The sequence below is a fragment of the Drosophila teissieri genome, unplaced genomic scaffold, assembly GCF_016746235.2.
Source record: "Drosophila teissieri strain GT53w unplaced genomic scaffold, Prin_Dtei_1.1 Segkk31_quiver_pilon_scaf, whole genome shotgun sequence".
Lineage (NCBI taxonomy): Eukaryota > Metazoa > Arthropoda > Insecta > Diptera > Drosophilidae > Drosophila > Drosophila teissieri.
In genome coordinates this window covers 119,359-147,284 of record NW_025224998.1, presented here as the reverse complement: position 1 = coordinate 147,284, position 27,926 = coordinate 119,359, and the positions used below count along the sequence as shown (strand labels likewise).

Below are 27,926 nucleotides of genomic sequence, written 5' to 3'. Positions count from 1 at the left end.
TAGTTGGTTGGTTGGTGGTTGTTTGTGAAATGCAACAGTTGGATTGCCAGCGAATATAGCAGCCCCAACTGGGGTTGCCTTGGTTTTCTCAATTTTTGCTCGTCGTATAATAAGTATATAATAAATTGTGTAATAACTCGTATAAAAGGTTGTGAGAATGAAAGAAGCGTCTGCTGTTTTACATATATCTATGTGTTGTACATATATATAAATATATATATCTGCGTAGATTGGAGCGATTGGGGAAACAATACAATATACAGCACTGAATACTTGTAGCTAGTAGTCTAATAAATTCATACTTTCGTTTAATTATTCGTTCTGGCATTTGCCCTCTGCCCTCTGGCATCCTTGATGCCCGCCCCTTCCACCATTCGGTTATTTTTAGCTACTTAGGAGTGTTTTTAGATGGTGCAATTTGTTGACCAGCTATCTACAATCGTTTTCTTGGAATACATTTTACAAAAAGTCTGTAAAAAAAATCATGCGCAGCGGGCGGGGCCACGCCCACATGCTAGTTCTACACGTATTTTACACGAATTTTACAATCCTGCGGGAGGGCAAATGCACTTTAACTTGTTGCGGGCCACACAGAAGGTAAAAGCTTGTGAAGCATTTCGAAACAGGTTTGACAAGTACTAGTGAGCCTTTAGGTTCATTTGCTGGCTGGTCTCGTTTGTTTATAGCACATATGGAGATTAGACTTTCGTTTTGTGACAACAAATATTATAAGTAAATACCATTTTTAACATTTAGCTGTGTGAATGTATGCTGTTGCGGTTTTGTGTACATTTAATACAATTAATGGGGTTTTGCCTTCTCAACTCTCCTCCTCTATTCCACTTTCTATTGGCTCTTTTTTTTTTGATTTCCTGTTATGTTTGTTTTGTTTAAAATTAGACAATATACAGTTTGATTTTGTTTCATTCAGTTACGGTAAATATATAAAAAATACATAATTACAACTAATGGTTTAAATTACTTCTTTGAGACAAAGTGTTTCATATTTGTTTGTTTTTTACTTTTCTCCTGTCGTTTTGCCTGCAAATCCTATGGTATCCCACGTAGGGCGCCACATGTTTGAATCTCGTGTCCTTTTAGCCCCTCAACATGTTGACCAGCATGGCGACCAGGAAAGTGCCCACTAGGAAGGAGACCACAATGAACACGGCCTTTTGTTGATCGCTAAGACGCCTCCGGTTGGAGTAAAGTGAAGTAACTTTACTAACTATCCGCCTTAACCCTCCCGTTTGGGCCAAACTAGAGGATATGGCCGCTGCCGTCGAGGAGCTGGAATTCGAAGAGCTACCGCCCATTCCGGTGTGCGGATGGTGGGCGTGGTGCATGTGATGCGAGTGATGCATGTGTGCTGATGCTGGTGGTGCGAGTCAGTTGCCCCGAGATTCCACCGGCTCCTCCTACGCCGCCACCGCACGGCTGATGGTGGTGGTGGTGATGATGATGATGGTGATGCAGGGGATCTGCACAGGCATTGAAACCAGAAAGCTCCTGCTGCAGTCGTCCAATTGCCACGGGATCTGCTCCCACGCCGCTCGCTCCACTTATTGCCGACGCACTCACCGATCGCATGTGCAGACCGTTGGTTGAGCCATTGCCGGCGGACAGTTTCCGGCTGCTTCTCTGGTTGGTGGCGATCGCCGGTATAGCTGTGGAGCCGTGCAGGTGGTGATGACAGGTCGCCGAGCTAGGATCCAGTTCACTGGGCACCTGGTAGCGCAACGGACTGGACGGCTGACCGTAAAGGAGTTCTCCGCCCGCCGCTATTCGCACTGGACATACTCGGAACTGGTAACATGTACCAGCTGCCAGATTGTCAATGGTGAATTTGGTCTCTGGGCCGCGATACAATTGCCTGTAGTCATGGTTGGGCAAATTAATTGGAGCTCCATTTGAACTGCCACTGGAACTGCTGCTGCGTCCTTTGGGCGACAAGGATTCACCCTCCAATTCAGCTGTGCCCAAAACTGCATACTGCAATTCGTACTCCACGCGGTCGTTGAAGGAGTTCTTTGAGTGCTGCCACTCCAGGGTGAGTTGCATTCCCAGTTGGCCAGGTAGCTCCATCAGGCAAACGCTACCCTCTTGGACAACACGGGGAGGCTTTATGTTCGCCGGCAGCGTGGCCGAAGTCTCAAAAACGAATTCCTCCGAGTAATCCCCATCGCCAGCCCGATCGGTATGGGCATAAATCCGGAAGGTGTAGCTGCTTCGCTCTTGCAGTTTGTGCACCTTGCACATGCAGTTGGTGCCGGAGTAGACGGCCTGGAACTGCTTAGCCCTGGCCACATACATCTCCACAAAGTACTTGGTAAAGTCGCCACCATTTCCAGACGGGTTGGAGTTTACCACTTTGCCGTTTCCGTTCTCGCCCCACTTCAGCTTTATGTAATTGTGGCCAGCACCGCTGCACTCTAAGCGAGGTGGTGCCGGAGGAGCTGGTTGGGTGGTCAGCTTAGCATAGGCACTGAAAGCTCCGGCGCCAATGGCGTTGACCGCTTGAACACGGAACTTGTAGCCGGTTTCCGGCATTAAGCCGCTAACAGTGTAGCGTGTACAGGCATCCGGAGTGGCAATGGTTCGTTCCCCGTACTCGATGTTGTAGGAGCATATGGGCGAGCCGTGGGCCGCTGGCTGCGTCCAGTTGAGTGTGACCTCCTGGGCGGTGAACTCGTAGCCCTGCATTTGAGGAGCTCCGGGAACTGCGGCTGGCGTACACACACTTATCACGTCGGAGGAGTTTCCCGTTCCGGCTGAGTTGCTCGCCTGGATGCGGAAATGGTAGCGTGTGTAGGGCGAAAGGTTTCTCAGTTCAGCGCAGGTTTGTGGTCCCTGATAGCAGTTGTGGAATTCGGAGCTAGGCGGCTCTTTGGCCTCCTCCTCCGAGTCCCCTTCCCTTCTTTCTTGGCTGGCACTTTTAAGAGTGTAACTGGTCACTGGGGCACCATTCTCCTGCAACGGCGCTTGCCAACTGACACCCAGGTGGGTGGCCGACTTCACCAGCACCCGTAGCTCTTCGGGAACTCCAGGAGCAGCAGCTGCAGCCGTAAATCTCATCCACTGGGACCAATTACCGGCGCCAATCCGGTTGATAGCCCTTACCTGGGTTTCATACATGCCACCAGGTGTCAGATCCTGCGCCACAAAGTAGGCCTGCTTGCCGCGGTAGACCATCTGCGGAGGTTGCACTTGCTCCAGGCGACGCATCTGGGCTTCGAACTCTAAGATCGGAGCTCCACCGTTATACTCCGGATGCTGAAGCTTCAGAAGGGCGGCGTACGGCGAGGGCGGATCACTGCAATGCGGCGGAGGCGGAGCAGATGGCGCCACAGCCTCCGTGGTGACGTGTCCTATGTCGGAGTAGGGACTCTGACCAGCTGGACCTTCGCAACAGGCTCGCAGAGCGTATGTGGTGCCCGGCTGAAGTCTTTCGCACATGGCTTCTGATTCGGCGCCACTGTAGATCCTTTCAAATGCTGGACCTGCGGCACTTAGCTCCAAGTGGTAGCGAAGGATCTCAGCACCACCGGAATCGCTGGGTGCATCCCAGCGAGCCTTGAACTGGGTGCCATGAATCTTTCCCTTGGCATGTGGCTTGCCCGGTCTTCCGGGACGTTCCGCTAAGGTGCGGTAGCTAACCTCCGGCGACCAGGGTGAGAAACCCGCTTCGTTTTCGGATCTTAGACGGAATTGGTAGCTGCTAGCACGCCTTAATTGCAGGCACTCCGTTTGCAGCTCTGTACCCTTGTAGGTATTCAGGAAACCGTGACCCGACTCTGCATCTTGCAGTTGCAGCAGAAAATCTCCATCTTGCGCCCGTCGCTCCCAGCCTAGTTTTAGGGAACTGGAACTGCTGGCCAGCAGCTGAGGTGGTTTAGGCACTGGCGGTGGGTTTCCGGAGGGGCTGTAGCTGGCCACCGGGGAATAGGGGCTCTGACCCGCTTCATTAACTGCCGCCCAACGGAAACTGTAGACCGTAGTCGGCTGCAGTTTTCCAATGACATAGTGCTTGGCCTTGATCTTGGCCAACTCCACGAACTTTTGCGGTTGTCCTGGCATCCTGCCCTCATCGTATTCCAGCAGATAGTGCTGAATGCTGGCACCGTTTGCTGCTGGAGCAGCCCATCGAAGGTTTATGGAGTTCTTGGTCCGGGACACCAGTTTCGGAGGCGGCGGTTGATCTGGCTCACAGGGAGGCGTCCGAAATTCCGTGGGATCACTCACTGTTCCCGTAAGTTTTTGGTAGTGCACCTGCAAGCGCACCAGGTAATCCTGACCCGGCTGCAGGTCCTGCACAATGCACTCGTAGGCCTCTCCTTGGTACAAGCTCTTGTACTTGCACTGCTTTCCAGAATCACAGAGGAGCACTTGGTACCGCAGCTGCCGCATATCCACCGTCACGGTATTTGCAATGGCTGGACTCTCCCAAATTATCTTGGCTGCCCGCGAAGTCACATCTATTACCTCAGGCTTTTCAATAGCAGAGATCTGCTCAATGATGCTGTTCTCTCGATGGTACTCCTCCTCATCATCGCCGGCCAGACTGGAGTTATCCTCGCCGTCCTCGGAGGTTCCCACGGAGCTGGCGCCACCCACACTGCTGCCGGCCCTCTGGGGATGCTGCGGATTCCCGTTCCTGGCCTGCGACTGTTGCTGCTGTGCCACCTGATGGGTCTGCCCCTGGTGCTGCTGCGGCAGGCGGCGTCCTTGATGGTTCACTGCATGATGGTGGCTACTGAGGTGTCCGGGCAGGGACACACCCGGAGGAATGTTGTTATTATTGTGACCATTCAGTTCATTGGCACGGCGTGGAGACGGCGAATGCGGGGGATCTGGAAGACAGTGAAATGTATATTAATACAATACGTGGCTTGCTTTCGGCAAAGGATACTCACTTGACTCCCGCTGCTTCTCCAGCTTCCGGAGCAGCTTGTTGTGCTGCCGCTGGCTGCGTTCATCCCGATAGTTGGGCGGCGATGGCGAGTGCGGGGAATGTGCGTGTGGCTGGGAGTGTGTGTGCGAGTGGGCGTGTGAGTGGGAGTGCGAATGGGGGTGCGAGTGGGTGGCTGTCCCAGTGGCCGGTGCTCCTTGGGCTGCTCCCACACTTCCAGCGTTCGGTGCTCCTTGGACCGAAGGTGGTGCCACCTGCTGCTGCTGTGGCTGCTGTTGTTGTTGCTGTTGCGGTGGTGCTCCTTGGGGCGCCGGCTGCTGTGGTTGTTGTGGTGGCGGCTGCTGCTGCTGCGGCGGCGGTGGTGGCGGCAAATGATAGTGTGGTGGACCATTGCCCGCAGGTCCTGGGCCAGGATATCCCGCCACCGGGGTGTAGAAATGCGATGTGCCATTCGCGCTTATCTGGAAGGTATTTGAAATTCCACTTTATTATCCTGTTCAACAATTAGTTAGTTATACTCTAATGTTACTTTAATAAGCAGCGTTTTTCCCGTTTTCTTTGAATCTTCCATGCTTATTTGACTGAAAGACCTGACTTCCACGTCAACTTTTACACGCTGGCTATAAATATCTCGCAAAAGAACAGGCCGTCGACTAAAAACAAACTGATAACAACTAATTGACTCTAGGTTTCTTATCTTTCGCAAAACGGAAGACGACAATTTACGCGACTTCTTCCCGCAATAAATTTCTTCGTTCTTCGCCTAACAGCATTCCATCGATCTTTTAGGAACTACTAAATAGTTAAGTATAGTAACTAAACCCATATAAATTCAAGGAACAACAAATTGCAACGTTTTTAGTGGGGCTGCGTTTGCAGAGGCGGAAAATACCACCTTCTAACGGTATTTTTTTAAACGCAATTGAAGTATATACAAGGGATGCTTGATTGCAAGAAAACATTCGTGGTAATTGTTGCGCAAAACAAAAAAAAACATTATATAGAATAACAAATAATATAATGAAGCCTTTTCACTCATAAAATTGGAATCAGTTACTATTGCCCACTAATATTATTTATAGCTAAATAATTTCGAATTCTATTAAGGAATAGCTACAGTGTAAGGAATAATTCAATATAGCTAATAATCTAAATTGTCAACACTGCTTTACAGTCATCAGTATTTCAGACTTCCCAGAAAGTTCCACATCAACTAGCTATTTGTTTGTAACCCACAAAGTCTTATACAGCGAAGCTTTTGTTAGACTACGACTATGCGCGTATATTTAAAATGTAATTGTATTGTATACGAACTAAACGAAATATGTATTTTAAGCAGAAGAATTTTAAAACGTTTACTTATTTCAGGTATTTATCAGGACGCGAACAATTTACTATGACCATTTATGAATTAAAATATATACTTTTTTGTACAAATGTAGGTAAAATTTAAATGGTTAACTATTAATAGTTAATAGTTTAAATAGTTATCTTAAATATCGTTATGCACAAGTAATTTTTTTTTATGGGTTTTTGTTTTGTAAAGTGAATATACAAAGTGATCTGAGTTAATACCCGGCTAAAACGATTTTCCTAGCATATCATTAAATAAATTGCTTTTCCGGATATGGGCAATTAGACACGCCCGCATGTTGCAAATATTACCTAAAAATTACCAAAGTGGCCTAACTGATTATTGATAATTTGGCCCGCCAATCGGTGTAAAACTGTAGCAAACTCTTTTCCCTAAAATTACACTAATTTCGCGATTTTACATGACCAAAGTTGGCATTATGTGTGTTGTGCAATTTCTACACTACAAATTTCTCACCACGGTTCTTTTCTGATGGTCATTAACTATGAATATACGAAAAAATATGGGTCAAAGTTAATGGGTTTTTTGTTGCGGTTTATGCTCGAAAACAACAGAAATAATAAAGGAGAACAAAAGAAGCCGGATTAGCACATGGAAAAAAAACAAAACAAGATTATAACTTTTACTGCGCGGGAGTTTTGGTTTCGTTTTCGGTTTCAATGGTGCGACAGATACCGTTACTTCGAGTCAAGTTGCATAATGGATACCACACCACCAACTATGTAAATTAGCATACAATCAAATTATAAACATTTCAACATAAACACACAAGCGGAAGCTGCCATTTGTAAGTGCAGTATGCGAATTTCTGTGCTTCGTTCAGTGGCGCCCGAACAAAGGGGTTTGTGGTCAGATCATTTGGCAAAAATGTTGCCACTCTATAAATGTTTATAACTTTCCTTCATAGATTTGTTATTGAACAGTTTTACAAACTCTCATTAATAGCATAACTATAGAGTTTTATGCCCGGAATATATAATTCGATTTTATAGACTGTCTTCTGTGTCTTTGTTGTTAATATTTTTATTATTGATGAAAAATGTCTCAATCCCAAAATATTAAACTTCAACTTATTAAAATGTCTATTCTGCATTGTCGAATAATATTTTTAAATAATACTTCAAGTTCTATCTTTTCTTGGTATATGGCAAACCCCCTGAAAAGTTTCCCATGTCTAGCCGCTGTATGCGCAAGTGTGTGTTTCTGCCGTGTGTGGCAGCAAATTGTTAATTAAGTCAAGGAAAATTCAGCCTCCGCCAGTCAAGTCGGATTGGCGGAGTCAGCGGAGCAGTCACCGCCGGCACTTTCATTTCAGCAACAAAGCGTGACGGAGCCACATGTGTCCAAGCTGGAATCCGAATTTGAGTACGAGGCGGATGAAGTGGTTGGCCGCTGCATTAATCAAGTTTTCCACTGTGAAAATGGCATTAGGATTGGCGGGTTATGTAAAAATGTGATAGCAAAGTTCAGCTCAAGTGGAGTTCAATTAGGAGTCATGAGCCACAATGTTGCCAGCAGCGGGCACGACCAAGCTGCAACATTTAGTGGCTTGCACTAACTCAATTTGGGCAAAACAACGGCTAAAACCTACAAATTGTTATGCAAATCGCCCGTTTAGTCAGCGTAAATGCAGCATTTTAAGGCCTACAGCTTTTTACTTTTAAAACTCCTAACTCTATAGTATACTATATCTAGTATTGTTTTTACTTCTTTTTGATTGTATCGCTTTGAGAGCAATTACATTTTAATTAAAACGATGAAAATACATATTGCTTGTATTGTTCTTTTATGTACTTGTATGTGATTGGTCTACTATTAACAAATAAATCAGCACCACGGAGAGCGCGTAATCGTTGAAAATTATAAAAACCACAGTGCAATTAATTCAGGCTTTAATTGAGCGATTGATAATAATACAATAAATAACCTAACGAGGGGAGTTGGGCAATAGAATTTAAATTGCGCTAGGCGCTAGCCCAGAACCGGATTTGTAGTCTGGTCAAGTCACGAACTTGGATGGTTGGAGGAATCTGCCGCATCTTGGCCAACCATTTCCAGCGATGGAAATGAAAATTCTTAAATGTTGCTACGAACTTTGCGAATTCTGCACATAAAAGAGATGACAGGAATGTTTATGCTGTACAATAAAATTGTTATTATTAAATTATTAGACATAAGTGGCGGCGGGAGCAACAGTTGGGGTTCTGAAACGTGATGTGACTATGCAACGCTCATCTGGTTTGGTTAACAAGCGTTTTTTTCGCTCCCCTCCATTTTGCAAATTAGCAAGGCAATTTAACTGGAATGCAGCAGCTCCCACTCTCAATTTGGCATCCCCATGGGAGCAAACTAGTTGCGGATGTTAATGGCCGAAAAATATCAAAGGGATAGTAACACAATATTCAAATAAAATATTGCCAAGTTAAAGTCTTTTTTTCACGTAATAAAGGCCCATATACTAAAGGTCTTAAAAGTCAAAAGTTGAATATATGTAATTCTTAACGACCAAGAATCAAAGTTGAAAGCAATAGAAATATAACCATTTTTCAGATAGCTTAAAATTATGACTCACAATTTTAATTATTCGTACGTGTAAATGTTTTATTACTCTATTAAAAGGGTTCTTAATTGTTTGAGAAGTAATTTTAACATTACTAGAATAAAAATGGCTTGAATAAATAAAACTGTTAACTGGGAATTTAAACAGGTTCTAATATTTAAAGAATGGGAATGGAAAGGAATCGAAAGGAAAAGGCTTATCTTTAAAGTTTACTTTTCATCAAAAATGACCATTTACCTGACAATCAACGCGGTTTCTTTCTCACAGTTGGCACCTCACCTATTCGCAACTGGCTAATTAGCATTCTGGCCAAACAATTTCGCAGAACAATTGTCAAAGCTCACGCCTAAATGACAGCTCGCGAAATGCAATGAAACGAATTCAGGCGATAAACGTATCGTACTGCCTCTGAATGCATTTGCCTTTCAAATATTTGCGCATGGTGACTCAGGAATTGAGCAACGTAAATGGGACTTTGGAATTGTGCGAAATAGACTAATTAGTTGTGCAAATTTCACGCTCTTCCCCTCGACTCCCTCGAATTTTCCCTTGCACTGCAGAAGCAGAAGGGCGAACAAACAAAACGATATTGCTGCTAAAAAACAAAAACTTAGGCCAACCGATGAATAAATAAATTATATATACAAAAGCACCGACAGCTGGCCAACTGTTTTTCCGCTTTTGTTTTTGTTTAAACTTTGCTTAAATTGTTGTTATTGTTTAGGTAAAAGTTTACCCATTTTAGCCATTGTTTCGGGCCGTTTCAGTTTCAGTTTCATAATGCATTTGCATCGAATCCCCGAGTCTGGCTGAAATTGAATAGTTTTCAGTTTTCCAGGAACCACTTCACCCGGATCCAATCCGGTTTGTTTGCCGCATACGGCGACATTTGGTCAATAAATTATTTTTACAGACGCCCCCAATGCAAATTTCGTTCTTAAATCGAATAAGCAGCGGGGAATTATTGCCGTTGATTGCTGGTTGTTCGCTCAATTAGCTGTCAATTAATTGATAAGCGAAGGAAGTTCCGCCAGCGGGTTGGAAATGAGATACTGTTTTCCAGCTATTCGATTGCAAAGGGTCTGGGTTTTGCGCATTGTTTTTCCGCTTTAAATGTCCGATAAAATGTGTCGATATTAATTAATTAGTTTGCAGAATGCCTTGTTATAATGAAAGGTTTACGATGTGAAAAGATTCTTTAATTGATAACTTCAGAAAAAGGCATAACTGGTTCAATAACAGTTTGAAATTAATGAAACTCCAGTTTAATAAATAATTTCCACAGCTTATGAGATGATTCTCGACACTTTTGGGATTCTTTCACATAGCTACTTACGAATGGCGCTGGGTGGAGGTGTCCCTGGCCAGGATGCAGTTGCTGGTACTGCTGCGGCGAGAGCATCACGTGGGTCAGCGTTCCGTTCTCGTTGACGTACTGGGGCACCTGGACGGGCACCGGCATCGGCGGTGGAGGTCGGTTCTGGGACACCATCTGAACGGCGGGACCTGAAAGTAGCAGAAGCGGAAAGGGGGACAAATTACTTAAGGTTCTTCAACAAGCGGCAATATGCTGATGATATGAGCGAGTGCGAGTGCGATTGCGAGTTCGAGTGCGACCATCTCGCAGATACAAAATGCTACAGATACATGTGCTGTAGTCATGTGAGAGGGCACAAGTTAAAGCAGGCGACAGCTGGCGCCAGCGAGGCGGCAGCCAGATACGCGAGAAAGGACTAGGGGGGATTCAGGACATTGCCAGGACAGCCATTGCTGCTTTATGTCAGCGGCGATTTCTCTGTGTTTGCTTAATGGATATCTCTCTCTTCCTAGCCGACTCTCAGTCTTTTTTTTGGATGTGTGCAAATATATATGCACTGCGACAAATTCATTACTTGGTTCTGGCTCTTGAGAATACTTCATAGTCTAGTTAGGCAAATCAAAGTAGTTTTAACTTAAATTTTCCATCAGAACGTGGAATATGCTTTGGCAAAGAACATTAAATTATTTATTACAAATTTTATTTGTTGCTTACTAAAAGTTTTGTCTGAATTGCTTACATACATTCCTTATAAAGTTTAAAGTTTTGTTTCCTTCTCCGATTTGCCCCAGTGTATACATTTGAATATGTATGTTTGTGTTTGCTGCAGCCAACAAATGCTTGACAGAGTCTGCCAATTTCTGGCTCCCTCGTCGCCTCGAACTACTCAACTACGATACGCATACGCACCGTTGCCCAATTCCGATTTCATTTGCAATTTAAGTCTGCTCGATGATTAATATCCAGCCCGGCCCTACCCGTGCAGTCCCGTGCCGCTCCTGTCATAGGCACTGCACTGCCCCTCTCTCCGCTCGATAGTTGGCTTTAATAAATGTGTTGGAAGCATAGAAATCTCTAGAGCAAACATTTCTTGGCAGCCTCATTTCGTGAAGAGAGAAAAATCGAGAATCGAGCAGTGGAGGAGGGGTGAACAAAAGAAGTTTTCGGGGTTCTTGGCAGGGCATCGGAGTCGGAATCGAAATCATAGCCTCAGCATTGTCTGGATCTGTTTCGGGTTCTGGTTATGGTTCTGGTTCTGGTTTCGCCACTGTCATTTGAACGGGGGAATGGGCGGCAGGGCGGCAGGCGAGGGATAATACTAATATCAGAACTACCATTCCACGGCCATTTCCATTCCATCTGGGGATCCATTTCAACTGCAACGTTGTCGCATGTCATTGCCACAGAATAAACGACAGCAGACCGCCCCGAAAGTTGCCCCCTCAAACATTTCAGATATATTTTGATTTGTGGATTTGTATTGCTTTTCAATTCTATTCCTCTGCTGCTTGCCTCCAACTATTTTTTGGCTGCAATGCGACGAGGAAAATAATGGAAAAAGCTAAAGACTGCGAATGAGCAAACATTTGTTAACGGACGATGTCTGGTCGAGATTAGCGCATAATTCGCTTTGATAAATGATAAGGAGACGAATGTCCAGCCATTCTCGTTTATACAAATGTACTTCAAGTGGAATAATCGAATTATTATTGATGTGAATCTATAAACACCGTGATTAAATTAACATGCCTTTCCAGATCACGAAACAAAGAACACATTTATTGTTCTATTAATTAAATAAATAATACTCAAGTATTAAAGATTTAATATTGGCCTCACTTCCCGCCCTTTAGTTAAATTCCCACGCTTTATCATGCCCATAAATATTTAAAGCCCAAACAGAAAAAGAGCGAGTCAGAAATCCATGTTCATCATAAAATGCATTCCATGTTTGCACATCAATATGGATGGTTTAAAATGCGATTCCCAGCTGCAGCATTGCACTTTGCATGCCGGGGCACGTAGGGGCAACGTGGCCACGCCCACTAGTGGCCCATTTTCGGAGTTTTCTCCCCCTATTTCCCATTTCGTTTGCAAAGAAAACCCTTGCCTTCTTGCAGTTGTACCCGGTACTTGAGGAGTAAAAGGGTGTACAGGTTCGTTAAATAATGTTGTTAATCGAAGAAAGCCATTTGGGCCCTATAAAGTATTTGCATACTTTATCAGAATAACGAACTAAATCGATCTGCAACTCAGTCTGTCAGTATGAAGATGGGGAAGTGCGAAGTAAATATTTAATTAGTCACTATCTACAAATATCAAAAACAAATAAAGTAATCCAAGTCACACCCTTACTTTGAAGGGCGTAAGAAATGGATTTTTAAGATTCGTTTTAAGAACCATTAATGTGATCTTGAGTTGGTGTCAAATCTCGAAAAAAGGGGTATTTAATACTCGACACTCGACTGCAGCATTTGCTCTTGTTATTGTGCTTTTGCGCCTTCTGTTCTCTTTCGCTGGCTAAACTATGCAGAGCTGCATTTTTTATGGACACCACGCGGCGTATGCGTAATGTTGGCAAATGGATTGTGGGTAGGTTATCGTGTGGTTGCTCTGCGAGGGAGTGTGTGGCAGATAGGTAGCTAGGTAGGGGACTGGGGACTCCCCCGCTTTCGCTTTGATAGTTAAACTGTAAACTTAACGGTAATGCGGCTGCTAATACGCTTAGCCATGTCTCGCACTCATTGAGGCCGAAAATGCTGGGCCCCGCCGTTCAATCATGCATTAAATGCCATCCGCCGGCAGAAATTACTAGACCAGTCCGGACTCCGGACTTCGGTCCCCTGGTCCGAAGTTCCTTCATCTGCTCTTAGGTGTAAAAATGCTGGTTTAGTGCGCTGACGCATAATGCGACTGAAATGCGGACAACCGATGATGGCTGATAAACTGAAACCCAGAGTTTTCTCCCCCCTTCCACAATACGCCATGCAGTTAATCATTTCGAGTGAGTAAGGTAGTGCGAAATGGGGGGTTTTTCAGGGGCCGGTGAAGATTGTCTGGCCAGGAAATGCACACCGTTCCGAGAGCGAGATAGATGGCGAGTGAAATTCCCTCAAGTGTTAAAAGGCAGCAATTAGTTTGGCGGAACGGGGCTGGTTGCCGAGTTTGCGGGGGAAATAGCTTATCACTTGGCCAGCAGACAGACAGTTAAATTAAGTACTATACTTCAGCGACAAAACCTCCTCGTCTTTCTCCGCGAGTGTCTGCAACTCTTACTTAAACTTAATTAATGCTAAACTGCTTAAGAAGCGATTTGGGGTTGGGGTGCTTGAAAAGGTATTCTCGCAAGGAAAGTGTAAGTTACCCTGGAAGTTCCGAGGGATTTCTGCGAATGTACATATATACTTCTTAGGAAACTTAAATAGTAAGTTAAGACAGAAGTTAAAAAAGTTTATATATATTGGTTGGTACTTTTGAACAGCAACAATAGTTTAGTGGGGAATTCAAAAACTTATATTTCATAGTTACTGAGGTACAAAGTTATGAAAATGACAAGCGTTGGTGAGCAATTACATTTTCGATAAAAGCCTTGAGGCGCATAAATGTGCGTTATAGTTACATAAGCGTTAAAACATCCCAGTAACTCAGGTATCTACCCTCGCTGGCGCAAAATCAGCCACTTCAATTTTCTGCCCTGATGCGTTGACCTTGTCCCCTGCACACTCTTAACCCTCGTTGGCCCCCTTAACCCGCCGTTCCTTTGGTAAACAGTGTCAAAATAAAGTTGTGGTCCAAACGCGTTTGGGCTAATTGCAAATTGTTATTGCTTTCCTGTTGTTACGCATTGTTGAGCCGCTCGGCTTCCCATTCTCCGACCCTCAGTCCGTCGTTTGCTCAGTTAGTCAGTGTCGCGGGTTCGGGGTCAGAGGTAGGGGTCAGGGGTGAGGGCTGTTGTCTGGCGGTTTCGATTGTTGGCAGCACGCACAGGCATAACACGAATAACACGCACCAAATGTCTATAAAATTAATAACAATTGGGTTAGTAGCCGAAAAGCAAAACTTCAGTCAAGGAAACTCAAGAAGAGATTTCCTCCGATTGAATGTTTTGTTCGATTTGTTCAAGTGAGTTATTGAGGAGGAATTCATCTTATTATATGAATATTTTATATATATAACATTCATTCAAGATTCCTTTTGATGAGTGCCCAGGGAGTTGAATAAACTCTCGATTGTCTTGAGCTTGATTTATGATTCTTTTCGATTGGAGGATATGCAAATGATTTCCATGGGGGTGTCAATTTGATATTATACTTTTGATTGGAAAGTTAACTCGCAGGGGGCTTTTGTTTGCTCCATCGCTTTGATGTTCTCGATAATTACACACCAAATCTAGACCAGTTTGTGGTTAGTTGGCTCATTAAATCAACACTTTTCCTCACTTATCTCAAATTTCGATCTCATGATAATTGCGTGTCTCTCCCATTTCCATTCGCATTCCCATTCTCTTTAATCTCCCTCACAGTTTCCCTACATAACCATAACCCTCTTCCCCCTTAATTCGCATCCATCCAATTAACGATGCGTGCGTAATTATCTCGATAATTATGATGAAACAAAATACAGAAAAAGACGAGAAATAAAAAACAGCTTTCGCAAAATGCAATTAGAGCAGAGCGCTCACGAATTCCATCATGGAAAGCTCTAGCAGAAAATTTCTTTAAGAGTTCTCTTCATTTTGTTCACGACATCGCGCATTAATTGCGCATACGCCCCGTTAAACGCTTGCCCACAAATCGAAGGCTACAAAATGCTCTAAGACTCATTGATTGATGGTTTTCCGAGGGGCTGAAAAAGCCAGAGGGGGGTGGAGGAAAGGGAGGATTTGTTTTCCCACGCGGATGGGGACTGGGAGTTGGGGTGGCGCCACCTAGCGTCATTTGCCAGTCTGCACGTGTCGCACGTCCTGTTTCACATCTCCACTGAGCGAAAAGATGTATTGTTGTGGCATATTTGCAAAATATTTAAGAAATATATTTCCTATGAAATAGAAAATATTATAGGTGCCAAAGATAAAGCTTCTTTTTCAGTATTTCAAAATTAAAGTTTCTTTTTCAGTACTTCAAATAAAAAGTAAGCTTACAAATATTGATGTTATGAAAGGTTATCACAACTATGTAGTTTCAAAACGGAGGTATCTTTTTTCAGTGTCCTGCAGGCTGCCATTTTATTTGAATTTCCAATATCTTTGACGAGGCAAACACGCAGCCTCTGTCTGCTTTCCCCGTCAGGCAAATATTGGCTTTTTGTATGTCACCTAAGTGAAGTTCTCATAGACAAGCGAAAAAATGGCCCCACAAGGAGTGAATAAATGAAACAAAAAGCGCTGAAACAGACGTGAAATGTTGGTGTCACCAGCCAGGGGACAAATGGGCGTGGCAGCCAGATGTGACCGCCGCAGTAACACCCACACACCCACGCATCTACACCCATTTCCCAGGGGATGTATACATTAATGTCTGCACATATACCCGTACATATTTATATACGAACATTCAGCCCGTCAACACATTATGCCTTCATTTATGCTTTATGATGAGTAAATATTGTTATTAAAACGAAAAATTGCGCCTTGTCTGAGCGATAAACCAAGGTCCGTACCCCTCCTCCTCCTCCACCACCAAAAATGCCGCCCCCTGCCCAAAGTCTGTGACGTTAACAAGGCTATAAGTCAGCATTTGGTTTATTGGTTTTGTGTCTTTCAGGCAAATTAAGTTGGGGCGAAAGAGCGCTTTTCTCGCCGGCTTTAAATTAATGTCTTCGCCGTATCAGGTGCATAATGTATCAGCTGGATGGAGGGGCTAATGGGGCGTATTTTCGGTTTAGTTGCGAGATTTATACCGATTAGTGGTGTAATCACCAGGTAGGGTGTAGGGTGTCAGTGTACGCTCAGCGATGTTAAGCCCGGGAATTTAGAAATAATTATAGACTGAGCAAGGGATTTACCGTCCTGAGGATAGAGTCGGTAATTAATAGCTCTAAGATAAGTCAAGCATGGTTTAGTTTTAAAATCATTTAATTCCAAAGAACCCAAATAGCAGATGGAAACAATAAAATAATATTTTAATGCATAAGTCTTTATGGTTTAGTATTTGTGGATATGATGGATGCATGTGGATGAGCTTAATGGGGTTGATCAAAACAAATGGCTATGAGCAAACGCAAATAAATATTGCCAAAATAAATAGAAATGATGAAAAATGAAAGCAATGTGCAAACTTTTATTTGCATTATTTAATGGACTGTTGGCCAACTTCATAAATATACCAAAACAATTTAAGCGCGTCGCAAAGTTTGGCAAACTGCTCGAACTCAGAACTCGGAACCCCCGCTCGACAACAATTATAGCTCCACTTAATCAGGCCGTTTAATTATTCCTGCAAGGACTCCACTTGCTGCCCCTGGCAGTGCTAGCCACAATCGTTAACACTTTCAATTTGTTGCACTTTCGGCCCTGATCCGCACTTCAATTTCTTCGCCCGCTGGGTTTTCGGTTTGCTTCGGTTTGTTTCGATGTTCGCCATTCGCCATTCGCCACTCGCCGCTTGCTTTTCGCATTACCATAAATGCATGGAGTGCTCCCGGCCCTTTCTGCTTCTTCTTGGCCACCCCCGAGCAATTAACAATTAGTCGGGACTGTACTCCACCCAACTCCTGGCCGCGCATAAGCCCCAATTCAATTAACTTGCCCACTTAAGCCAAAAAACGAAAGGCGAGGGAAAAGCTGTGCTTTCGTTGTTCTGGCCAGGGAGTCTACATGGGGCCAAAATAACCATAAACATCTTGGTATCAAATTGAGTTATTTTATTTAAATTGCTTTCGAAAACTAACTTAAATTATCAATTATGATTAATGAAGATGAGCCCTACAATTACCAAATATAATACGAAATTATTTGTATGCTATGAAAGTATATACCCTTTATTTATAAGGGCTCTTTAATGTGTAAATTGGGAAAGAGTTGCTCAAACGAAAGCAAATAAATAAGAAGTAAGAATAAGATGCTAGATGCTGTAAGTGACATCTATTTCTTTCAGTGTGATAGTCCGGTTCTGGCCGAGAGTTCGCCAATTTCGTTCTGGTCTTTTGTTTTGCCGCCCTCCCACTTCGCCCCCTCTTCCCCTCACCTCTTCTCCACCATCACCCCTCACCACCCAGCAGAGTAATTCTTCTCCTGCCCGCTGCGATGGCATTGACATTAAGAAATGCTAACCCGCAATTTGCAATTTGCCAGCGAGCGAGTGGGGAAAAAAACAAAAATTAAATATTACTGGGTGGTGGCAAGGGGAGGGGAGAATCCCAGAGTGGAAGAGAAGAAACAATAATAATAACAAGCCAAAGCGAAACAAAAAACGAGCAAGAGGCGAAGAAAGCGAAATCAGCGTGTGGCGCATGAAGCTCATTAAAACACGAAATGGAAGACGAATGACCAAAGCCAACGGAAGGGGGAAGGGGGGGAAAGTGGGCAAAAGGCAGAAAGGGGGTGGAGTGGGTGGCTATAAATGAGTGCAAAGTAATACACACAGCCAAAATCGAACCAAGAAGAATGCATATTTTTAATGGTAAACTGTCAAATTTGAAGACAAGTCGAACATTTTATAGAAGAAGATTTTCATATTTGGAAAAAAAAAAAGGAACTTAAATAATAATTAAATAATAATAATTAATTTTGAAGAATAAATGTCAAATCATTAAAATATATAGCCAAAATAATACTGAAATATTCCCATAATTTTTTCAAGCATTTGTTACAAATAGTACAATTACTATTTTTCTTAGTATACTTTAATTAACCAAAGGGAACTGCTGGAACGAAAACAAATGAAATCAAATTTAAAGCGTGCGTAATTAATTTTCCGCCCACAAACTAAGACGTGGGGGCGTGGTCATCGTGGAGTCTGTGGAGTCGGTGGCTCAACCGTTGTTCGCTTGTTTCCTTTCTCTTTGGCTTTTGTTTGCCTTTTGGTTTGGTTTAACCCGTTGTTTTGTTAAAATATTTAAGCAGCGTAAGAGATTTGCAGGATTTCCGAGAGCAGCACTTTGTGCAAATAGGAAACATTAGCCATGGGAATGGCGAAATTTACACTAATTGTTATAAATTAATTTTCGCCATAGTGGGCAATTTAGTTCCGAACACAGTAAGTTAGTAAGTAGAGAATGCATGTACGTTACTTTATACCATATAGATAAATTTAAAGAAATAGAATTGAAGCACATTTGTAATGAACTTAAATACTTTAAAAATTGAATTTCACTTCATTTCCATTGAAACGGTATTAGATATTTGGCCGTCTCCTTAAGTAACTGCGATTCTGACCGCCGAAACCTCTGTTTACCGCGAAATGAACCCCTCTTCACATAATAAATCTTTGTTTGCTCTCGGATAAATAATTGTTGCTTCTTACAGACAAAAATACCTTGTCGTCCCCCGTTTCAATCGAGCGCATTAAAGTCCACGACTTTTGCCTTTTGGCGGCACTTAAATTTCAATACGCTGTTGTTCTTGACTTTTACGGCTTTGGATTCCGTGGACGTTGCCAGCTGGCCATTTAGCCATTTCTGTAGCCAAAGCTAAAGCCAATGCCAAATCCGAAGCCGAAGCCGAAGCCCAAGCCGTTGCCTTTTTGCCTGAATAATTAATTTTATTTATGCCGCGACAAACGATGCTGCGCTTTTTACTTGATTTTTTCCCTTGTACTTCTCTAAGCCGCAGTGATCATAAATTGTTGAGCACATGCAAAGCCCAGTGGGCGGGGCAGTGAGGTAAGCGAAGGAGGCGGTACAATTAGTTGGCAACACGAATGGGCCAAAACAAAAGTGAAAAGAAAAGACAAAACGAGGCTATGTTCACTGATAACCGAAGCAGAAAATAATTTATTTCCCTTTCAGAGACAAAGACTCAAATGCACAGTGCAGGTCAAAAGATTAGAACTAAGCGAGGTTAAGTAGTTCAAAAAGAGATTATTTCTCTAGTTCTCCTTCTAAGGCATCTTCATCTTAAATAATGCATCTTCATCAAATGCTGCATGTAAGTTTTAAAAGGTGCCTAAATAATAGAACACTATTTATCCGATACTAAATACTCAACCACAATTGTGTAGTCAAACGCAAACACCAATACTAATGGCGACTTACGTGCTGCGCCATTTTGTCCAAAAGAAGATTTATAAGGCCGCAGCCACTAAGGATACTTCAAGGACAAAACATGGAAAAACGCCCCGGGACAACAAGAAAATTTAAACAGACTTAACTCAGACGCAGACCAATAAAACTTGTACAGGAGTGCAGGAATGGAGGAAAAACAGCAGGAAAACAAATGACAGTCGGAAAATCCGGGGAAAAGGGCCTTCCCGGAAAGTTCTGACTGTGTTTGTGTGTGTGTGTGTGACCCAGTACAGGTGCTAAAGGACACACAGACAAGGCAGACGGACGGACAGACGGAGGTTGAACAATTTGCACCTGTCACAGTTTGAGCGCCACTGAACCGCAGCCAGATCAAATGTTTGCTCAGCTGTTGAGTTCCGGGGCTTCTCCACCTGCCACCCGCCACCCGCCACCTGCCACCTGCCACTCCCACTTCCCAGCGAGGTGTCGCCCCGGATTTGGGTCAGTGGGATATACATATACCCTCTGTGTATATAGACTGGGGCCGTCTTGTGGTCATTGTTTTCTTGCCTCTCGAAAAGGTTCCCGGCCGTCAGTCGTTCGCTCCGCTGATTTGTATGCTCAGACCTTGGGGTTCGGTCAAGAACATTAATCACAATAACCTTAATTAATCATCCTTTTTTCGTATATATTTATATTTGTTTTTTATGGCAACCCTTCGTCGCTGAAGAAAATTCAGGCGTAAAATACAAATTAAACACATTCAAGTGAAGCCTTTTTAGCGAAGGGAAATTTTTCAATTTTCCGTTAGGTTTGCTTTAATTGTTTTTCTTAATCTGTTACTGAAACTTGATTGTTCTATATAAATTAAATATTCCTCTTTGCTAATAAAATTTGTAAATTTTACAAGCCCTCTTTTGTATATCTGTGAGTGTAATAATTTGTGATTGTTTACGAAAACTTTGGCGAGTTCATTTTTGTTCTTTCTGGCCAAAACAAAAATGGAATCCCCCAGTTGAACGGCAACTTTTACGTGATTTAAGCCCAATTTATTGACAGCTTGCGAGCACTTTTAACTGCCATCCACATATGTCGCTCCAGTCCCGCCCCTTTTGCCTTCATCATCATCATCAAGATTCAGACAGACTAACGACGCCAGCTGCTATTTGCTGGTGTGTTTGCAGTTGTTGTGCCTGTCAAACCGTAAATGGCGTCACTTTGACAGCCACCTAAATATATGCGGATATATAACGCCCTTTCACCCGCTATATGTTCATGGATTCCCATTTCTTTTAGTTTACATGTTTTATGAGCGTTTTATGGCAATATTAATTGTTGGTTTCCTTACCTCCCCTCCCCCCGTGCCGTGTTCCTCGTAACGCCCCTTGATAAACTTTGATTTGTGGAGAGAGGATCGCATGCGAGTATTATTAAAAACTAAATCTGGATTGAGAGAGCCATCGGGCATTCTAGCGATTTAATTTTCCTAAATTATTAATCACATTTAATTTGCTAAAAAATGTTCCAGGCAAAATGTTCTTAGATTTGCCTTGACTGATAACATTTAATGAAACCATAATTCCTTCGAGTATAAAGCCATTAGTTTCAACAGTGTAAACACGCATTAATTAAATTTGTATACAAGCAAATTAAAAATCATTTTTACGTCAAGAATTCGTGGCTGCATTTTTGTTTTTTAATTACTTGTTTAGCCGCTGGGTTTGTGGAGGCGACATTAGTCGACAATTTCCAGCGAAGTTATTTAATTATAATATTATTTCGTGTGTTTTTCTTTCGACGTGGCCTTTGATTGAATGCGTTATGGCGCTTTGTTGTGCATTCTGAATTTTTATTGAATTTTTTATGTCTTGTATTGAAATAATAATAAAAAAGCGTATATTTTTCATTGGAAATTTAGCAAGTATTTCATTCGTTCACTGGAGATTTTGCAAGCCTTTGGCAAACATCTTGGCACTTTTGGCTGCCATGCAAAATTTGTTTATATTTTTTTTTGCTTCGATTTCTTTGCTTACTTCTGCACTTCATTGTGTTAATTATATGCTGGCTGTTTACAACAATTTTTCCCATCTCTTTTCGTGACTTTTTGTTTGGTTTTGTTTAGGTTTTTACTCTTTCTTCATTTGCGTTCGTTGAACTCATTGGATTTTTGTGAGATTTTGGAGATTTTGTCTTATTATTTTTTATTTGTATGTTTTGTCTTTTGCACGCGTCGCGTCCGTCTTTGAAATTTTCGAGGGCCCGAAATAACAAAAAATATGCCAAAGTTGAGCGCTCTGAAAAAGTATCTTGTGTTTATTGTGCCCGAAAATGTGAAAGTTGTCGACGATTTTGGGTTTTATCCGTTCGCTTTCTTGTGAAGATCGACAAAATGGGTTGGGAAATGGAGTGAAACGAATGTGGCTGCTGAACTCATGACATTAGTTTTAAATAAGTATAAAATTAGGCTTTAAAATGTATATTGCTTTCCCAAAATAAGTGAAGTTTATTCGACAAATTTGACACGTTCCCAAATGCCCATATTAATTTGAAATTTAAACAAGTTTCGCAGTGCCAACGATATAATTTTGGATTAAAGATATTCATTTCGCTCGCAATTTTAATCAGATACTTGGCACACTCGACTTCTCGTTTTGATATAATTCCGTTTGCCTTGCCTTGATCCCATTTATTTTGCTGGAAACTCTTGCCATTTATTTGCGCTCCTCTGCTTTGCGGAATTATTTTCAATTGAATTGTTTATTTATTCTTTATCTTTTTGTGAAATTGTTTCTGCTTATCTCTGCATCGTTTCTTTCTCCGGCTGCTCTTTTTTTTCTTTTTTCTTTTTTATATTTATTTTTATTTTTATTTTTATTTTGTCTCTCTCCAATTTCATTCACTGTTTGCCTTTGCCAAGGCAATTTTCCAAAGCATGCATTTTTATTTTTTGTGCGCAAAGTTATGCGCGTTGTAATTGCAAAAGTGACAATATCCGCTTCGTGCTTAGCTGCAGCTAAAAAAATAAAAGAAAATTTGCAAAAAGTCGCAACAAAAGCGGCACGAAAAGTATGCCACAAAACGGATGCAATAAACACGCAGCCCAAAAGCCCGGACCAAGTCATGAATGGCAAAGTGAAAATGGCAGTGCCAAAGCCGAAGCGAAATGCGCAGAAATTAGCAAAACGGAAAACGAGAAAATTCCAAAAACGGCGATGGCGTAGCGATTTTCGCCGAGAGAATGAGATTTTTCCAACAGCGAAAAGATTTTAATAAAGCCCAAGAATGTATTATCCAGCATATACATATTCGCGCATAATTAGATGCTTAACGGGTCACACAGATACAGATACAGATACAATTTTATAAATTGCACTCGTCTTGTTTATGGTTATTTTTTGTGCCAATTGTTTTCTCTAAAATATTCAAAGTCACGTTGTCTTTGCCAAATGATCTCCTCTGCACTTTTCCCACGAACCTATTACCATCTGAATCTCAGTTCACAAAGTCCCACACACGATGTCTTCTGGTGGCCATAAAAAGCGTTCAAGATTTTGCCCATAATCAACTCTTGCTGATGGATATTTTCGCAATTGACCTTGGGCTTGGTTAAAGTGGTTGTTGTTTCGGGGCTTTGGTCCGCGAATTTGCAACTTGGGACTACTCTACGATACTATAAATCTATCTCAATAAGCACTCTGTTAAGTGTTTCATGTGGCGATTGTTTCTTGGGAAATCTTTTCATGCATTGCTTAAATATTTAAATTGGAGCGGTACTCTGTTATGTAGGATTTTTTGTTTTATTTAAGTAAGTTTTATTTAGTAATTCCCTCTTTTAACTTCATCAAATGCCCATAACTATTTATTTGAATTTACACTTGCAATGTGAGATAACTGTGCGTACTTAGGTGCCATAATAAGTTGAGCTTTCAAATTTCGCCAGCACTTCCAACAAAAGAATTCCTTTATCTGCTCAACTTTTCCTATAAAACTCACTGTCTGATCTCATTCAGCGATTTCCCACACCCCAGAAACAACTATGCAACTATCGTAGTACGCAGTTACAGTTTTTAGCAAGTATATACTTTTTTCTATTTTCCTGGGTGAAATGTGGAGCGAAGTGCATTACTCAGCTGGTCTTTTGTTTTGCATTTAGTCGAGTGGCGTTGTGTGGGCGTAATCTCGAGGCATTGTCACTCAATGTCCACTTAACGGCCAAATGCTCACTAAACACGAGCATAACGAAATTTGAACTGCATCCGTGAGATACGCGCTCGACAAAAGAGATGTATGTACATTGTACATACACGTGTAGATATAGATACGCGACACAGATACATTCGCAGATGCACTGCTCGCAAGTGGCTGCCGTCAATTATAACATTTGTGACAGTTGAAACTTTCAAATTAACCCACACACACGGCGAATTTGCGAGTTCGCTTATCGCAGAGCAGCATGCAAAAATTACGTATACGTTCACCAAAAACTGAAACTTTGCCTTCCTTTTGCAACAGCCGAAAACTGATTTAGTTATTTAAAGTTTGAAAGTTTCAAATACCCTTACAAAAATGTTTGAATTACGAGTCGCTTTTATGAAACCCTTTTATAAATCTATTAAATTTCTAAAGCAGGATGTCCTTTAATCAAGGATAAACTAATTACAAAACTGCTACAAGCCAGTGTCCAATTCAGAGAAGTGCTTTAATCATCTGCTTCGGCGATCAGATTTGTGTTCAGCAAAGTAGTACCCTGCCCAAAAAGCGTAACAAACTGAGTACGAAATACTGTCCCCTCTTTGCATCAGCCAAATATACTGCCAACTGAAAAAAGCGGCCAAGAAGAAGTTGAAAAACCCGCCATGGCCATTGGAGGAGGCATTAGACGACTTCGAGTGGCAGCCAAGCGGCAACGAGTGACCCAAATACTTCAGCTTTGGCTTCGACTTCTACTTGCTTCTACTGGCTTCCACTGGCATCCACTTCGCAGATGTATAGAAACAGAAACAGATACAGATGCAGACTGTGGCTTGAGATTCAGATACAAAGAACGGCTTGAGAGATACCAGATACAAGTGCAGCCAGGTTGGGCTACTACCAAACTGAAAACTGCAAGCTGCACGCTGCTAACTGAAACTTCAGCTAACGGTAAATGGAAAAACTGCGTCGACTGCCAATGCAGTTAACCGCATTTCGCAGGCGGGTATCTAATAGATACATTTCGCATGCCGTGACTGCCACGCCCTCTTGCGCCCCTCGCCCCTCACCGCACTTCACTTTTCGCATGCAGGCACGCACACATGACATTCTTTTCGCTTCGGCTACGAAATTTCACAAATTTTCAGAGCTGCAAGCATTGCAGCCATGATTTTTTTCGATATTTTCAGCTGCCTTTATTCACCAACTGCATTTGACACTTTTATGGTTTTTGTTTTGCTCTTTTTTCCGCCTGCCAGCAGCATTAAAACTATTTTTTAATTATTTCATTAGCAGGGCGCGGTGCACCAAGCCAACCAGCCAACGAACAAAATCAGAAAAAAACAAGAAAGGGAAATGGAAGGAAAGGTCTGCTTCAGACATGTTGACATAAATTTATGCGGCAGCTACTTTAGCAGGTCTTTGAACTTGAATTTAATTATGAAACCTAAGTTGGTCAGCAAAATATAAACACTGTCAAAAGTAAAAGTTGATCAGGCAGGTGACTCACAGGCTTGAGATGGCAACGACTCACTCATTCAACAGAGGCATATTTAAATAGGTGAAAGATACAGATACGACGGTTTATATAAACATAGTATATATAATAAAGATACTAATATGAAAACGAGCTCCAGTTTCCTGTTTTGGAAGCTGTTTGCTCACTTTATTGGGCGTCAAAAAGATTTAACATTTTCCGGCCATATAATGTGACTCATGTGAAATTTGGAACGGGCAGTTCTTTCGATTAGTGCAGAAGATTTCTTTCCCAGAACCTATGAAGTTTCGACGTGCCAAACTCAAATATGTAGGGACTTGCGTTAGAAATTGAGAACTTCGATTGGATGAATCATCGGGTGTGATTTATGGTGGCTTATGAATGCGATCCACTGACGTACATCGTTCTCTGTGGCTCTGGGGAGAATTCTTCGGAGAACAGTCTCCATGGGCAGTCTATGCATTGTAGTCACATGCTCGGCGATAAGGTGGCCCCTTCATTTCTCGTCTCCCTGATCCGCGTATTTATGAATGAGCAAGGGGAGAAATATCAGAATGAGCAGGGAAAAACAAGCGAAAGCAGAGTAAACGTTGAAACGAACGCAAATTGAGGATGTGAGTCACTCTCTGAAGGGCAGCAGCATTTAAGTGAATTACATTTGGTGCATCTGCCGCTTGGCTTTTAATTTGCATCTTGTAGATACAGTACACTCGGCCGTTAAAGATACAAATGCGCAGTGACAAACAATCGGTAGAAAAACAAATACTCCACTGTCAATTTGCCTTTTCCCTGCTCATTTTTTCATCTGTCTGTGTCAGTTGTTTGATTTTTGCTGAGAAGAAATTAGTTGGACAAGCTAAATGCCACGGGGAAAATTTATCCGCTTAGAGTGGCCTTCTGGCAGGAATTCCCCAGGAAATTTCAGCTTCGATTTGCATAAACCGATAAACCGCAATCAAGTATGTAAGCTCATTTCATATGCATAATTATTAACATGGTGTTTGCCCAACTAAGTAATCAGATGCAGTTGCTCAAGGCGATATAAAGAGAATTTAATCAAGTTGATACATTTAATTGGGAAATTCAGTAAATGCTTTCAGAAAACCACTAATAGTGATAAAACCAACTAGCTTTAAACGACTGAGGGCAGTAAAATGAGTTTAAATACCACCGAGTAAATAACATGACACAAATGTCAAGAAAAATATTTGTTTGTTTGTTGTGGCTCTGTTCGTCGAGTTTGGTTGGCTGCGACCAAAGTTGCAAGCCAAGGTGAAATGAAAATTTCATAATTAGCAGTAATTGCTGCCTAGTTGTGCAAATAGAACACAAGTCGGAGGAGAAAGTGGGCGGAAAAAGTGCGGGTGAGTGCAGAAATGTGAAGGGGATTTCTCCCGCTTTTTGTTTGCTTTTGTTTGAGCTCATGCAGCGGCATTTTGTGATTCATCAAAGGCAAATTGGAAAAGAGTGCCAGACAAACACCAAAATCAGCAGGAGGAAAGTGAGCAGCCCGTGAAGGAGTATGGAAAACCTCAAGTGACCGCCAATCCAGTCACTCGCTTTTCCACGGTTTTCCCACCCCACGGTTGTGCGCAAACCAAAAAAACCTGATGTTAATGTGGAAAAGTGAATGGCAACCTGGGGCCCAGCCATTGGATAATTTGTGGCAAGTGCTGCACTGCCACTCCCACTGCTACGCCCCAAGTAGGTGAGTCGAATACGAGTACCCACACCCAATAAAAATGCCAAAGAGTTTGCTGCCCTCCCTTCGGCAGTGCAAAACCAACAAACAACAAAAATCAGACCAACAAACAAACATATACAAACAAGTATCAATTGAAATTTTCTCGGAAAAAACTGCAAAACAAAGTGAAACAGATATCGCATAACGATTCGCTGTATTTCAGTTGGGTTTTAATCAGATTTTCAGGGTTCGCTGACACGAATCAGCGATGCAGGAAATATTACAAAAAAAAAATAGTTAAGGCTAAAGATTAGCATCGAAATTTATAGCCTTGTGATTAAAACATGCAAGCAATGCGATTGCACTGAAAGCCAATTAAAAGTATTATTAAAAAGGTTTTCAATTGCTTACATTTAAAAGTTCTTTGTGGTCCTGTTTGCCAAATAAAGTAATTTCGCAATGTAGATTCCGTAAGTCTTACAATATTCAAAGAGCATTCAAGTTGTCACTTTATTCCACATCCTAAATAAATCGAACTGTCTCTATTTCTCCGTCTTGCTGTTGGGTGCGGCGTGTGCCGGCTTTTAATTGAATTGAATTGAGTGTGGCCAGCAGACATGTGAGTCTTGGATTCCGCTTCATTTGAGCGCTGCTCCACATATATGTATGTATGTAGCTCCACTTGGATACCCTGAAACCCCGAAACTCTGACAGACCGACAATCCCTGAGCTCTGCACTTTGCATGCGACTTGCGCCTGGGGCGTTGTGCGAATGGTTGGGGCGTGGACCTGCCAAAGTTGTTGACGGCGTCTGGAATCTTGGCTTTTTCGGTTGGCGAGTTGGGGAGTACTTTATTTTAGGGCGGCAACAAGTGCCAACTACTCGAAAGACATTTGTCAGCTCAAAGTTGGCTTTGATTTGATTGCATGCAATTTTTAATGCAAACGAAGCGGAAACGGTTCGGATATTACAGTAGGAGTCTTTTATTATCGTAAAGAACTAAAGTAACGCTAAATATTTTAAAGAGCCACGTTCAAACCCAAGGAGCACCGCACTTTTAGTATTATCTTCCGTTTTTTCCCGTGCATGCAAATTCATTGGCCATATTCCTTGGCACCCAACCCATTCCACTCAACTTTATTGTATCAAATTATTTCACTGAAGTGACATCATCATCGGCAGCATCTTCAGCATCTTCAGCTTCTTCAGCTTGGAGAAGCAAGCATCT

The 27,926-nt window shown here is 42.4% G+C and overlaps 1 protein-coding gene across 1 annotated transcript in view; it reads right to left on the bottom strand.

The window, feature by feature from the left end:
• Positions 1-640: 640 nt before the first annotated feature.
• Positions 641-27,926, bottom strand: part of LOC122625634 (fibronectin type-III domain-containing protein 3A-like) — a 117,797-nt gene continuing 90,511 nt past the window's right edge. Inside the window, 5 exon segments of the mRNA XM_043805732.1 lie at positions 641-1,369; positions 1,372-1,401; positions 1,404-4,850; positions 4,914-5,370; positions 10,181-10,350. Of these exon segments, the coding sequence (XP_043661667.1) occupies positions 1,098-1,369; positions 1,372-1,401; positions 1,404-4,850; positions 4,914-5,370; positions 10,181-10,350 (4,376 nt within the window). The 3' untranslated portion in view covers positions 641-1,097.